The sequence below is a fragment of the Coregonus clupeaformis genome, chromosome 19, assembly GCF_020615455.1.
Source record: "Coregonus clupeaformis isolate EN_2021a chromosome 19, ASM2061545v1, whole genome shotgun sequence".
Taxonomy (NCBI): domain Eukaryota; kingdom Metazoa; phylum Chordata; class Actinopteri; order Salmoniformes; family Salmonidae; genus Coregonus; species Coregonus clupeaformis.
The window spans coordinates 37661735-37678185 of NC_059210.1; the positions used below are offsets into that span (position 1 = coordinate 37661735).

The following is a 16451-nucleotide window of genomic DNA, read 5'->3' on the forward strand; positions in this document are numbered from 1 at the left end:
GACCAACCTCCTCGGGCGCAGATGCATGAACTTGTCCGAATCGCAAGGAAATGGCTGGATCCGCAGAGGAATACAGCAGCGGCGGTGGTGGAGGCCGTTGTGGTGGATCGTTACCTACGCGCCCTGCCTTATGAGGCAAAACGGTTCATCAGTCAACAGGACTTGACCACGGCTGATCTGACCGTGGAAGCTGTGGAAAAGTACCAGGCCACAGCGGAGATGCTGAATGCTTCCCGAAAAGACCCCAGGAGTGCGGCCCCACCACAAATGGGAAGAACCCGTCCCAAGGACCCCCAAGGTCTCGAACCCAGCCACGTCAGGACTTATCCCGGCTCCAGGGGGAGCCAGAAACCAGGCGGGTCCAAGAAGAGTACACCAGGAGGGGGGAAACTCGACAGTGTTACCGGTGTGGGGAGATGGGACATATCTCCTGGCAGTGTGGGAAACCAGCCGATGAACCTATGCCCACTGCGGAGTCCTCCAGCTCAGCACCCACACACCGTTTTGCCTCGCTCTTGGGAGTCGTAGATGGCGGCCCAGATCGACCCCCCCACCTGCCCGGTAACTGTGAATCACCATGATGTGGAGGCCTTACTGGATTCTGGTAGCCGGGCCACCCTGGTGCGTAAGGATTTGGTGGGCCCAACGTGTCTGACCCCGGGAAAGTCCTCCCAGTTTCCTGTGTCCATGGGGACACCAGAGAATACCCCATTACTGAACTTACAATGACCAGCACACGGGGAACCATACACACGACGGGCGGGGGTGGTTGATTCCCTCCCGTCCCTGTCCTAATTGGACGAGACTGCCCAGCCTTTTACCCACTCTGGAGAGAGTCTCAGGAGAGGATAACCCGAGTACCTCGGAAACGGAGAGGCAAGACTCATGCTGGGAAGGCTCCGGTGCAATCCTCCGAATTACTCACTCCCGCCCGGGCTCTGATAGGGATGGCAGGTGCCCAGACCGACACAGAGACGGAGCTACAGAATCTGGACAAAGAACTGTCTGGTCTGAAGGGGACCGCTGAGAGGTATCGTTTGTTAAAGCAACAGTTAGACATGAAGACAGAAGAGTTAGATATCCTCCAGGCTAAACTCCAACAGAGCTCCTTCCATAAGCAACAGGAGGAGCTGGAGAGGCTGCGCAGGACCATCGAGGAGTGTGAGGAGACCCTGCGCAGTAGTAAGGAGGTCCAGAAGAAGGCAGAGGAGAAGTACAAGGTGTTGGAGAACAAGATGAAGAATGCGGAGGCAGAGAGAGAGAAGGAACTGAAAGCTGCTCAACAGAAGCTAAACTCTGCTAAAACCAAGGCTGATGCGTTCAGTAAGAAACTCAAGGAGAGACAACAGGAGGCTGAGTCCCTGGTCCTAGAGGTGGAGGAGTTGAAGAGAGAGCAGGCTGGCAAGCACCACGGCAATGCGGACGCCCTCTCCCGGCGTGATGCCTTCTTCGCTGCCTTTACTCGACGAGGACGTCGGTCCCGAGGAGGGGGATGTGTGATGTCACGAGAGGCTGTGTCCTGGAGGGACGTTACATCCCCCTGAGGTGGCTGCAAACCCAGACAGCTATGGCTCCATCTGCTGGTATGGTCGGGAACTCCACCCCTCTATGGCCAATCTTCCCACGCAGCTGAAACAAATGAGGAGCTGATGAGCTGAAGGTTTGGGAAGGGAAGAGACACACTGAGAGTGTGTGTGGGGGTGAAGAGACACAATCTCCAACCTGGGCTCTCTGGAGGACAAGAGTGCTGCACGTCCACTTCCATGAGGAATATAAGGATTTGGAGATACTTACCTTTGGGAAATACTCACCTTTGGATATATGCACCTGTGGAAATACGTGAGAGACATTTGGAAGGACTTTTTTGCTGGGTTGGCCACTAGCTGCAACGTGGACTACAGTAAGGCTGGGGAAAAGTTATCTGAGCGAGTGAGAATTATGATTTTGGATGTGGAAGAGACATCCCTGAACTGTTAACCCTTAAAGAGCCACAAGAGAACAGAATTTTTGTTATATTTTAGTTAATTTCCCAAGACCTATAATAAAATCCTTGTTTTGTTTGAACCTTGTCTCCGTGCACTACTTGAGCAATCCCGCTGAAAGCTGTGTAGCCTCTCGTGACGTCACAGTATGTATGTATGTATGTATGTATGTATGTATGTATGTATGTATGTATGTATGTATGTATAATATATATATATATATATATATATATATAAATATAAACACACACATACAATACCATTCAAATGTTTGGGGTCACTTAGAAATTGTCCTTGGTTTTCTAAAGAAAGCAATTTTTTTGTCTATTAAAATAACATCAAATTGATCAGAAATATAGTGTAGACATTGTTAATGTTGTAAATGGCTATTGTAGCTGGAAACGGCTGATTTTTAATGGAATATATACATAGGCGTACAGAGGCCCATTGTCAGCAACCATCAGTCCTGTGTTCCAATAGCATGTTGTGATTGCTAATCCAAGTTTATCATTTTAAAACCCTTTTGCAATTATGTTAGCACAGCTGAAAACTGTTGTGCTGATTAAAGAAGCAATAAAACTGGCCTTCTTGAGACTAGTTGAGTATCTGGAGCATCAGCAATTGTGGGTTCGATTACAGGCTCAAAATGGCCAGAAACAAATAACTTTCTTCTGAAACTCGTCAGTCTAGTCTTGTTCTGAGAAATGAAGGCTATTCCATGAGAGAAATTGCCATGGAGTTCACCAGAGCTTCACAGGTTGCCACTGGAGTCCTCTTCCACTCCTCCATGACGACATCACAGATCTGGTGGATGTTAGAGACCTTGCACTCCTCCACCTTCCGTTTGAGGATGCCCCACAGATGCTCAATAGGGTTTAGGTCTGGAGACATGCTTGGCCAGTCCATCACCTTTACCCTCAGCTTCTTTAGCAAGGCAGTGGTCATCTTGGAGGTGTGTTTGGGGTCGTTATCATGTTGGAATACTGCCCTGCGGCCCAGTCTCCGAAGGGAGGGGATCATGCTCTGCTTCAGTATGTCACAGTACATGTTGGCATTCATGGTTCCCTCAATGAACTGTAGCTCCCCAGTTCCGGCAGCACTCATGCAGCCCCAGACCATGACACTCCCACCAACATGCTTGACTGTAGGCAAGACACACTTATCTTTGTCTTGGTCTCATCAGACCACAGGACATGGTCCTTAGTCTGCTTGTCTTCAGCAAACTGTTTGCGGGCTTTCTTGTGCATAATCTTTAGAAGAGGCTTCCTTCTGGGACGACAGCCATGCAGACCAATTTGATGCAGTGTGCGGCGTATGGTCTGAGCACTGACAGGCTGACCCCCCATCTCTTCAACCTCTGCAGCAATGCTGGCAGCACTCATACGTCTATTTTTCAAAAGACAACCTCTGGATATGACGCTGAGCACATGCACTCAACTTCTTTGGTCGACCATGACGAGGTCTGTTCTGAGTGGAACCTGTCCTGTTAAACCGCTGTATGGTCTTGGCCACCGTGCTGCAGCTCAGTTTCAGGGTCTTGGCAATCTTCTTATAGCCCAGGCCATCTTTATGTAGAGCAACAATTATTTTTTTCAGATCCTCAGAGAGTTCTTTGCCATGAGGTGCCATGTTGAACTTCCAGTGACCAGTATGAGGGAGTGTGAGAGCGATGACACCAAATGTAACACACCTGCTCCCCATTCACGCCTGAGACCTTGTAACACTAACGAGTCACATGACACCGGGGAGGGAAAATGGCTAATTGGGGCCAATTTGGCCATTTTCACTTAGGGGTGTACTCACTTTTGTTGCCAGCGGTTTAGACATTAATGGCTGTGTGTTGTGTTATTTTACATTTACATCATTTAGCAGATGCTCTTATCCAGAGCGACTTACAAATAGGTGCATTCACCTTATAGCCAGTGGGATAACCACTTTACAATCGTTTTTAGTTTTTTTTTGTGTATTTTATTTTGAGGGGACAGCAAATGTACACTGTTATACAAGCTGTACACTCACTACTTTACATTGTAGCAAAGTGTCATTTCTTCAGTGTTGTCACATGAAAAGATATACTCAAATATTTACAAAAATGTGAGGGGTGTACTCACTTTTGTGAGATACTGTATACACACAATTGAAGTCGGAAGTTTACATACACCTTAGCCAAATACATTTAAACTCAGTTTTTCACAATTCCTGACATTTTATCCTAGTAAAAAGTCCCTGTCTTAGGTCAGTTAGGATCACCACTTTATTTTAAGAATGTGAAATGTCCGAATAATAGTAGAGAGAATTATTTATTTCAGCTTTTATTTCTTTCATCACATTCCCAGTGGGTCAGAAGTTTACATACACTCAATTAGTATTTGGTAGCATTGCCATTAAATTGTTTAACTTGGGTCAAACGTTTTGGGTAGCCTTCCACAAGCTTCCCACAATAAGTTGGGTGAATTTTGGCCCACTCCTCCTGACAGAGCTGGAGTAACTGAGTGAGGTTTGTACGCCTCCTTGCTCGCACATGCTTTTTCAGTTCTGCCCAAAACATTTCTATAGGATTGAGGTCAGGGCTTTGTGATGGCCACTCCAATACCTTGACTTTGTTGTCCTTAAGCCATTTTGCTTGCAAGCATCCCCCTTTTTCTCCAAACATAACGATGGTCATTACAGCCAAACAGTTCTATTTTTGTTTCATCCTTGAAATACATCCACAGGTACACCTCCAATTGACTCAAAGTATGTCAATTAGCCTATCAGAAGCTTCTAAAGCCATGACATCATTTTCTGGAATTTTCCAAGCTGTTTAAAGCCACAGTCAACTTAGTGTATTTAAACCTCTGACCCACTGGAATTGTGATACAGTGAATTATAAGTGAAATAATCTATCTGTAAACAATTGTTGGAAAAATTACTTGTGTCATGCACAAAGTAGATGTCCTAACCGACTTGCCAAAACTATAGTTTGTTAACAAGACATTTGTGGAGTGGTTGAAAAACAAGTTTTAATGACTAACCATAGTGTATGTAAACTTCCGACTTCAACTGTGTTTGTGTCTAATATATATATATATATATATATATATATACACACACACATACACACACACACAGTGGGGAGAACAAGTATTTGATACACTGCCGATTTTGCAGGTTTTCCTCCTTACAAAGCATGTAGAGGTCTGTAATTTTTATCATAGGTACACTTCAACTGTGAGAGACGGAATCTAAGACAAAAATCCAGAAAATCATATTGTATGATTTTTAAGTAATTAATTTGCATTTTATTGCATGACATAAGTATTTGATACATCAGAAAAGCAGAACTTCATATTTGGTACAGAAACCTTTGTTTGCAATTACAGAGATCATACGTTTCCTGTAGGTCTTGACCAGGTTTGCACACACTGCAGCAGGGATTTTGGCCTACTCCTCCATACAGACCTTCTCCAGATCCTTCAGGTTTCGGGGCTGTCGCTGGGCAATACGGACTTTCAGCTCCCTCCAAAGATGTTCTATTGGGTTCAGGTCTGGAGACTGGCTAGGCCACTCCAGGACCTTGAGATGCTTCTTACGGAGCCACTCCTTAGTTGCCCTGGCTGTGTGTTTCGGGTCGTTGTCATGCTGGAAGACCCAGCCACGACCCATCTTCAATGCTCTTACTGAGGGAAGGAGGTTGTTGGCCAAGATCTCGCGATACATGGCCCCATCCCACCTCCCCTCAATACGGTGCAGTCGTCCTGTCCCCTTTGCATCCCCAAAGAATGATGTTTCCACCTCCATGCTTCACGGTTGGGATGGTGTTCTTGGGGTTGTACTCATCCTTCTTCTTCCTCCAAACACGGCGAGTGGAGTTCAGACCAAAAAGCTATATTTTTGTCTCATCAGACCACATGACCTTCTCCCATTCCTCCTCTGGATCATCCAGATGGTCATTGGCAAACTTCAGACGGGCCTGGACATGCGTTGGCTTGAGCAGGGGGACCTTGCGTGCGCTGCAGGATTTTAATCCATGACGGCGTACTGTGTTACTAATGGTTTTCTTTGAGACTGTGGTCCCAGCTCTCTTCAGGTCATTGACCAGGTCCTGCCGTGTAGTTCTGGGCTGATCCCTCACCTTCCTCATGATCATTGATGCCCCACGAGGTGAGATCTTGCATGGAGCCCCAGACCGAGGGTGATTGACCGTCATCTTGAACTTCTTCCGTTTTCTAATAATTACGCCAACAGTTGTTGCCTTCTCACCAAGCTGCTTGCTATTGTCCTGTAGCCCATCCCAGCCTTGTGCAGGTCTACAATTTTATCCCTGATGTCCTTACACAGCTCTCTGGTCTTGGCCATTGTGGAGAGGTTGGAGTCTGTTTGATTGAGTGTGTGGACAGGTGTCTTTTATACAGGTAACGAGTTCAAACAGGTGCAGGTAATACAGGTAATGAGTGGAGAACAGGAGGGCTTCTTAAAGAAAAACTAACAGGTCTGTGAGAGCCGGACTTCTTACTGGTTGGTAGGTGATCAAATACTTATGTCATGCAATAAAATGCAAATTAATTACTTTAAAATCATACAACGTGATTTTCTGGATTTTTGTTTTAAATTCCGTCCCTCACAGTTGAAGTGTACCCATGATAAAAATTACAGACCTCTACATGCCTGCAAAATCGGCAGTGTATCAAATACTTGTTCTCCCCACTGCATATATATATATATATCTGCCTTAATGTTGCTGGACCCCAGGAAGAGTATGGGGACCATAATACATACAAATACAAAGCTGCCACCCACACCTTGTCTTTATAGTATTGTTGTTTTGTATACACTGAGTATACAAAACAGTAAGAACACCTGCTCTTTCCATGACAGACTCACCAATGGCTGCACCATTGAGAGCATCCTGACTGGCTGCATCACCGCTTGGTATGGCAACTGCTCGGCATCCGACCGCAAGGCGCTACAGAGGGTAATGCGTACGGCCCAGTACAACACTGGGTCCGAGCTCTCTGCCATCCAGGACCTCTATACCAGGCAGTGTCAGAGGGAGGCCCTAAAAATTGTCAAAGACTCCAGCCACCCAAGTCATAGACAGTTCTCTCTGTTACCGCACAGCAACCGGTACCGGAGCGCCAAGTCTGGTACCAAAAAGCTCCTAAACAGCTTCTACCCCCAAGCCATAACCCAGCTTCACAGTTAATCAAATGGCCACCTGGACTATTTGCATTGACCCCCTTATTTTATTATTTGCACTGACTCTTGCACAGGCTTGATGTAAACTCACTGGACTCTAACCACACACACTCACACATACTACACCGACACTCCCAACACACACAAGCATATTGACGCCACACACACATTCCTTCACAGATGCTACTACTCTCTGTCATTATCTATGCCTAGTCACTTTAACCTGACCTACATATTACCTGAACTACCTCGTAACCCCGCATATTGACTCAGTACCCCTTGTATATAGCCTAGTTATTGATATTTTATTGTGTGTTACTATTTTTCCTTTAGTTTATTTAGCACGTTTTTTAAACTCTGCATTGTTGGTTAAGGGCTTGTACGTAAGCATTTCATGGTAAGGTCTACACCTGTTGTATTCCGCGCATGTGACAAATAAAAATTGATGTCACATGTTAAATCCACTTCAAAATCAGAATAGATGAAGGGGAGGAGACCGGTTAAAGAAGGATTTTTAAGCCTTGAGACAATTGAGACATGGATTGTGTATGTGTGCCACTCAGAAGGTGCATGGTCAAGACAAAAGATTTAAGTGCCTTTGAACGGGGTATGGAATAGATGCCAGGCGCAATGGTTTGTGTCAAGAACTGCAACGCTGCTGGGTTTTTCACACTTAACAGTTTCCTGTGTGTATCAAGAATGGTCCACCATCCAAAGGACATCCAACCAACTTGACACAACTGTGGGAAGCATTGGAGTCAACATGGACCAGCATCCCTGTGGAACGCTTTCGACACCTTGTAGAGTCCATGCCCGACGAATTGAGGCTGTTCTGAGGGCAAAAGGGGGGAGTGCAACTCAATATTAGGAAGGCGCTCTTAATGTTTTGTACACTCTGTGTATGTATATTGCATATTTTAACATTGTATTGTATTAAAAGTGTTTTACTAGTTTAGGATTTAACTATTTGATGTTATGATTGTAAATTGGTGTACAATTCATTATTTGAATGCGACAAACAAATAATACCTACTACTAATTTACTTATTTTTAAAGTGCCAAAACGTGTATGCGTACGCAAAGCAGTGATCTAGAATATTGGACTGTTGGCTTTCATACTTTCCGAATTCTCAGCACGGCTCGAGCATTTTCTCCAACTGTCAACACATTCAAATAAATATAGAGGACACATACCAGAAATTAGTTGGTTGAAAATGTTGTGCGTCCCCCGCGGACGGCAGTCTCAGAACCGCGTAGCTATGTCACAATGATATGCGGGACTATGATTTACACTTAAACCTAAATGTTGATTAATGTGTCCGGTCCCTGTGAAATAAATTGAGTGCTATTAGAAAACTGAGTATACTGGGTGAATGTTGGGGCCTCACCGTCAAAGTGGAAGAAGTGGTTGTGCTGGTTGAGGTGTGGCCTTGCCTCGGGTCCAGGGCCTCCAGGGCCCATGTTGTCCTCCAGCATGGCCTCTCTCTGCCTCTCCTCTCTCTCCCATCCGGCCCCCTCGCTGATGTTCAGAGACATACGGCACGTGGGACACGATGTGTCCTGCTCCAACCAGGAACGCAGGCAGGAGCTGTGCACACAAAAACACACTTAATACTGACCATAATAATGCTTTGATTTTATGTAGCACTAGGCACACAATGTTAAATCATGATAATGGACTGGAGTTATACTGTATAGCAGAATAGATAGTTGTTGTGGTAGCTGAAATGTGCACTGCATGGGGGTTAAGAGTTTTTGCATATCTGCTCACTGGTGGAAGAGATGTCCACAGGGCAGCTTGCGTGCTGTCATCATGGAGTCCCAGCAGATAGCACAGTCATCATTGTTGGCTATCAGCTCATCAGAGGTGGCCACAGCAAACCTGCAATCAACCAATATATCTAGAAGAACAATACTTTGTCCATTTTCTTTTCAGATCATGGAAATTCATATTTTGCCTATAAATATGCCTCAGAGCATAGATGGATACAGCTATAACACAATGTCATGTAAATAAATACACAGGTACTGTACAGTATGTAGAAAGATCAAGCTAGTTAACTGAGCAACAAACCTGGCCTCCATGTTGTTGATGACACGTAGGTAGTTCTTGTGGCGACGGATTCTCTTCTGCACCTCGTGGAACAGGTAACGCAGCTGCATGAAGATCACCAGACTGGCCATAGAGAGCCAGATGTTACCAAACAGCTGAGAATAGAGGGAAAGAAAGAGAGGGGGTATAAAGAAGAGAAAGGAGCAAGAGAGTTGGTAGAAAGAAGACATTGTGGTTACAACATGAAGGGACCCTTGGATAAATAGACCTTAGTAACAACTCTAGTAATAACTCAAATTAGGGACATGCCACTCTTGTGCAGTTGTTTTTTGTGAAAGTAAGTGGATGTCTGAAGATGGGGGGTTGAACTCACCAGCATGTGGATGTGGTGCATGAGGTCCAGACCTAGCAGAGCCAGCTCCATCACAAAGTCAGTGTAGTAGACGTAGGATCCTTTACTCTCCCAGGTGCCCTCATGGTTCAGGTCCCACAGGTGGATGGAGTACCTGGAGGGAGCAGGAACATGTTCAGTGTGTGTGGCCTTGTCAGATTGTTACAGGCTTTGGTTTTTCCATTTATTTTTCGAGGTTGGACGTTAGCACGTGGGGCGTACAGACTGGTGTCACCTCGTTAGTCAGTATGTGTTTCACCTGTGCTGGCCCAGGTGATATTTAAGAGTGGCTGGCCCAGTGCTCCAGTTGTCTGGAGAGACAACACCTTTAGTTGAGGCTCCCTATTTGATTTCCAGACAAACAATCCTTTATCTGATCTTCCCTATTTTCATTTTGGTTTGCTTCCTGTCTTTAAGTTTAGTGTGGGTTTTTCTTTTGTTTCCTCCTTAGTGGGTGTCTTTTAGGTTTGAGTTGTTGTTGCTATGCAACTTTCAGTGGACACCCCCATGAGTCTTTTAGAACCTCTCCTAAAACCCCACCGGTTTCGTTTTGGTTGATGTCAATGACTCTGTTAGTTCCCCCTTCTGTTTGAGCGCCATTTTGGGTTTTCTTGCTGGGGAACGTAACAAGATGTACCACCAGTTGGTAATGAGTTCATACAAGATATACAATATTTTGGCAATTGCCTGCACAATCACTTACCGGATAATGACATGTCCAGTTCTAACGGACACCAGCATACACTGAAGGGAAACATAAGAAAACAATGGTCTGGTTAGATAATAGGGAGCATCATCAGATAAGGCCATGATGTATACATTAAACATAGACATAAGCACTACACAGCAAATGTTTATCCATATAGAAACAAAGGCAAGAGGATCCAACAAATACTTTTTAATGTCGCCTCCATCTCAAAATGCATTGGAGAAAAATTCCTCTCCTAAGGAGAGAAGACATGATGAATCAAGGAAATAATAATAATATGCCATTCAGCAGACGCTTTTATCCAAAGCGACTTACAGTCATGCGTGCATAAATTGTTGTGTATGGGTGGTCCCAGGGATCGAACCCACTACCCTGGCGTTACAAGCACCGTGCTCTACCAGCTGAGCTACAGAGGACCAGGAAAGACAGTTGAGCTCCACTTGGGGAGCGGGCTCCAGGCATTCTACCTCAGCGGCCATGAAGGCGACGGTGTGCATGCCGTGGGGGTTTCCCAGCAGACCACAGAGCAGAGCCAGGCCACAGCAGGTCAGCAGCATACCCACCAGCAGGGCCAGAACCCTCACACGACTGCCCATAGGAGTGGTGGGTGAGAACGACAGCTGTAACAACACACAAGATATGACTCAATGATAAAGTACGATACTGCCGTGGAGGATAACAGAATGTCATAACAGCAAAAACCCTATTCATGAACCGGGGAAATTATTGTTGTTTTTACAGAACAAAGACGCTATTGGTTAGCCTTACAGATATTGGCTGAATACAAATGATAAAACAATATTGGGACTTCTTTTTGTTTGTCAGAAGAGGATAACTCCTATTTAGGACTATTGGAAACGTACATATTCAAAGCGGTCCTTGCAGAGCTGGACCATGAGGTGCAGGAAGACGAGGACAGCGAACCACAGACACCACATCACCACCTCCTCCACCGTCTGAACGTTCAGCACCCCGAAGATGAAGATGAACTTGTAGAAGATGAAGTTCCAGAACTTGTCCTTCAGGTGCTGTATAGGCAGAGAAAGCAGGATTGTTGACATATTTCACATTTGTATCTAAAAGCATAATTGAGAAATGATTGATCAAAGTTGGCATATACACAGAAATGGCACCGAAGAAGATGGCAGCTGCTTTACAGCCCTCTTACCCCCTGTATATAACCTCCCTACTGTTATTTTATTTTACTGCTGCTCTTTAATTATTTGCTATTTTTTTCTTAAACTGCATTGTTGGTTAAGGGCTTGTAAGTAAGCATTTCACTGTAATGTCTACACCTGTTGTATTCGGCGCATGTGGCAAATACAATTTTATTTTATATTCATGACATTTTGGCCTTACCCAGGCCTCTCGTCTGGGTTTCGTGAGGAATCACTCATTGCCTAGGATTTAATACAGCTGCATAATAAAATGTTTATGATAGTGGCCTCTATCTACTCATGCATGTCTCAATGACTACTAATTAAATTACATTCCCACTATACCCCAGTTACATGGGACCTGGCAGTTTGCAGTATGGGTTTCCAGGAAAAACATTAGGCTACCTGGTTAATTACATTACCTAGACAAACACAAAACACATTCCTACTTACCTGTTTTTCACTGACACGGAGTGGCCCAAAGACAATGCACTGGATCACCTTTGCAATCAGCATCAGGACACAGCAGGCTGTATTCACCATCACCTGATCAACATGACATTTTGAATTGAAAGTTAAATCAGCCATCAAATGAAACAGCAAATTGACAATTTCCTAAATCCATTATTTCAACATCAAGGTAAAAGTTTGTCCCAGGTTACGAAAGTCTCAATTGCGATGGTTTTTTGTTCTTTTTCAGCACAGTATCTAGTAGACTAATCTCCACGGTGAAGGAAGTTTCTGATTAACTTCACCAACAGCGTGGAGCCGAGACCAGGATTTGTGGAATCTAGCTCGGACTATATCGATTCACCCAAGGTCAATACTTCAAAAAATATAAATTATGAAACACCCACGTTTGTCCTCTGTAGATGCGTGCCTTTGTTTGCTGAAATCCATACTTTTCAATAAACGATAATTAAATACTGACTTTCCTTGTTGAGATTCAATGGGCACATGCGCACTTACACTGAGTTGCCATCTTAGAGCAACAGCAATAAACAGTCGGTGGTTGTATTTGAATAACGTTTATTGAAAAATGTTGGACTACAGCAAACAAAGGCACACAACTACAGAAGACAAACATAGGTACAAGTTGGCCGTTTCATAATTATTATTTTTTTGAAGTATTAACTTTAGGCAAATCGATGTCGGAGCTAACGTTAGATTACGCAAAGCCTGGTCTCGGCTCCACGCCGTTGTTGAAGTTCATCATAAACTTCCTTTACCACGGAGTGGAGTTTAGTCCGCTACACAATATTCTGATAATTCAGTACAATTCAAAGCATGACGATCAACAAACCACAGAAGCTGAGTTCATGAACTTACCCAAACAAAAACGGTGTCTGAGACCAGGTACAACCGGACAGTGGCTGCCACATCGCTAAGGCTGGTGATTGGGTCATCATCAACATCATCACTTTCTACGGGAGTCCTGCTCTGTGTCTGTGTGTACTCTACTAGCTCTGGGACAGTGTAGTAGCCATTTAAGATTGCCCCCGCGAGAAATACAGCACTCAGAGCTGTGTATGTCTGCAAACTGGGCCATGGAAATCTCTCCAAAAACAGCAAAGGCATGTTGACTGGCGCAAGGTTTGCCACTTTGGATAGTTCAGATAAGGGATTGAGTGAACCCCTACTATTTCGAGAGCTTTTTGTCAACCAGCGATTTAAAGCTGCAATGTCACTTTTTGGGCGAATTCACCAAAATCACAAATGTTAGTAATAGATATGTAATTCTCATTGAAAGCAAGTCTAAGAAGCGGTAGATCTGTTCTATGTGCGCTATATCTATGATTCCCGTTTTTAAGTTTGCACTTTTACTTTACACCAGCTTCAAACAGCTGAAAAAACAATATTTTTGGTTATTGAAAATATATTTCGCGGCGGTTTATATGGTACAATGATTCTCTATTTGTTTTGTCACAAACTGAAATTAGGCGAACTATTAGAATTTTAGCAAACAGGCAGGAAATGGCGGAGCGATTTATACATAGTGCACCTTTAACTTCGCTAACGTTACTTAGAAAACGTTAATTTCATATTCTCGTTTGTAGCTAATAACGTGGTAACGTTTGATATGTATCCTCCTTGGATGGCTAGCTAGGTAGGTATATGGACGACAGGTAAATCAACAGCTTAGCTAGCTAGTAACCATGATTAAAAACGCTGATATGACAATTCGTCCACGCTGATAACTATGCACGATGTCACCAAATACCAACTGTTTATCGTATATCGTCGTCTCTCTGGGGGAAAAACCGTCAAAGGCTTAACTGTGTCGACCCTCCTATTGCCTGTTTCTGTAGCAATATCTCAGAGTTTCCATCTTCTTGCGTCTCTTTCTGTGTACTTCCGGTTTTGGACCGTCTGGATTCCTCTCTCTGGATTGGCTGGACCAGAGAGCGCTCTAGTTACATGGACTGCGTTTAGACAGGCAGCCCAATTCTCATCTTTTTCCCCACTAATTGGTCTTTTGAAAAGATCTACTGTGAAAAGATCTGATGTGATTTGGTCAAAATACCAATTAGTGGAAAAATATCAGAATTGGTCTGCCTGTGTGAACGCAGCCATTTTGTCTCAGCCAGGGACCTCATTCAGGGTCAGGCATCATACCTACAGTGCCTTCAGAAAGTATTCATACCCCTTGACTTATTCCACATTTTGTTATGTTACGCCTGAATTCAACATTGATTAAATATATGTTCTTCTCACCCATCTACACACAATACCCCCATAATGATAAAGTGAAAACATGTTTTTAGATATTTTAACAAATGTATTGAAAATGAAATACAGAAATGTCTAATTTACATAAGTATTCACACCCCTGAGTCAATACATGTTAGAATCACCTTTGGCAGCGATTACAGCTGTGAGTCTTTCTGGGTACGTCGCTTAGCTCCATTCCGTTTATTTTGATCCTAAAAAACTCCCTAGTCCTTGCCGATGACAAGCATACCCATAACATGATTCAGCCACAACCATGCTTGAAAATATGAAGAGTGTGTTGTGTTGGATTTGCATCAAACATAACACTTTGTATTACATCAAATTTCAATAAATGTATTTATAAAATATTTTTACATCAGCAGATGTCACAAAGTGCTTATACAGAAACCCAGCCTAAAATCCAAAACAGCAAGCAATGCAGATCTAGAAGCACGGTGGCTAGGAAAAACTCTCTAGAAAGGCAGGAACCTAGGAAGAAACCTAGAGAGGAACCAGGCTCTGAGGGGTGGCCATTCCTCTTCTGGCTGTGCTGGGTGGAGATTATAAGAGTACATGGCCATTAAGGCCAGATCGTTCTTCAAGATGTTCAAAAGTTCATAGATGACCAGCAGGGTCAAATAATAATCACAGTGGTTGTAGAGGGTGCAACAGGTCAGCACCTCAGGAGTAAATGTCAGTTGGCTTTTCATAGCCGAGCATTCAGAGGTCGAAACAGCAGGTGCGGTAGAGAGAGGGAGGGAGAGTAAGAGACAGAGAGGGAGAGAGAGGGTCGAAAACAGCAGGTCCAGGATAAGGTAGCACATCTGGTGAATAGGTCAGGGTTCCATAGCCACAGGCAAAACAGCAGAAACTGGATCAGCAGGTGGACTGGGGACAGAGACAGCCAGGAGTCATCAGGCCAGGTAGTCCTGAGGCATGGTCCTAAGGCTCAGCTCCTCTGGGAGGGGAGAGCGAGCGAGAGAGATATGGGAGAATTAGAGGGAGCCTACTTAAATTCACACTGGACACCAGATAAGACAGGAGAATTACACCAGATAGGACAGACTGACCCCGGCACATAAACTATTGCAGCATAGATACTGGAGACTGAGAATGGGGGGGTCGGGGGTCACTGTGGCCCTGTCCAACGATACCCCCGAACAGGGCCAACCAGGCAGGATATAACCCCACCCACTTTGCCAAAGCACAGTCCCCACACCAGTAGAGGGATATCAAGAGACCACCAACTTACTACCCTGAGACAAGGCAGAGTACAGCCCACAAAGATGTCCTTCACCGCACAAGCCCGAGGGGGGGGGGTAAAACCGGACAGGAAGATCACTTCAGTGACTCAACCCACTCAAGTCGAGTATAGAGGGGGGGGGGGAAGCCTGGCACGTCCTAGGGACAGCATGGGAGAGCACTAGTAAGCCAGTGACTCAGCCCCCGTAATAGGGTCAGAGGCAGAGAATCCCAGTGGAGAGAGGGGACCCGGCCAGGCAGAGACAGCAAGGGCGGTTCGTCACTCCATTGGCTTGCCGTCCACCTTCGCACCCCTGGGCCAGACTACACTCAATCATAGGACCTTCTGAAGAGATGAGTCCTCAGTAAAGACTTAAAGGTCGAGACCGAGTCTGCGTCTCTCACATGGATAGGCAGACCATTCCATAAAAATTGAGCTCTATAGGAGAAAGCCCTGCCTCCAGCTGTTTGCATAGATATTCTAAGGACAATAAGGAGGCCTGCATCTTGTGACCGTAGCGTACGTGTAGTAGGTATGTACGGCAGGACCAAATCGGATAGATAGGTAGGAGCAAGTCCATGTAATGCTTTGTAGGTTAGCAGTAAAACCTTGAAATCAGCCCTAGCCTTAACAGGAAGCCAGGCTAGCACTGGAGTAATATGATCAAATTTTTTGGTTCTAGTCAAGATTCTAGCAGCTGTATTTAACACTAACTGAAGTTTATTTAGTGCTTTATCCGGGACATAAAGTTAATTTGTTTGCCACATTTTTTGCAGTTTTATTATAGTCCCTTATTGCAAATAGGATGCATGTTTTGGAATATATATATTTTTAACCTTTATTTAACTAGGCAAGTCAGTTAAGAACAAATTCTTATTTACAATGACGGCCTACACTGGCCAAACCCGGACGACGCTGGGCCAATTGTGCGCCGCACTATGGGACTCCCAATCATGGCCGGTTGTGATACAGCCTGGAATCGAACCAGGGTGTCTGTAGTGACGCCTCAAGCACTGAGATGCAGTG

At 44.7% G+C, this 16451-nt stretch overlaps 1 protein-coding gene across 1 annotated transcript in view; it reads right to left on the reverse strand.

Moving 5' to 3' along the window:
- Positions 1-13369, reverse strand: part of LOC121532152 (E3 ubiquitin-protein ligase AMFR) — a 43213-nt gene extending 29844 nt beyond the window's left edge. The window contains exons 1-9 of the mRNA XM_041837901.1: positions 12800-13369; positions 11924-12016; positions 11177-11341; positions 10781-10933; positions 10308-10348; positions 9587-9719; positions 9235-9368; positions 8932-9042; positions 8549-8748 (exon numbers count right to left, since the gene is read on the reverse strand). Coding sequence (XP_041693835.1) covers positions 8549-8748; positions 8932-9042; positions 9235-9368; positions 9587-9719; positions 10308-10348; positions 10781-10933; positions 11177-11341; positions 11924-12016; positions 12800-13048 — 1279 coding nt within the window. The 5' untranslated portion in view covers positions 13049-13369. The remainder of the gene's footprint in view (positions 1-8548; positions 8749-8931; positions 9043-9234; positions 9369-9586; positions 9720-10307; positions 10349-10780; positions 10934-11176; positions 11342-11923; positions 12017-12799) is intronic.
- Positions 13370-16451: the final 3082 nt, after the last annotated feature.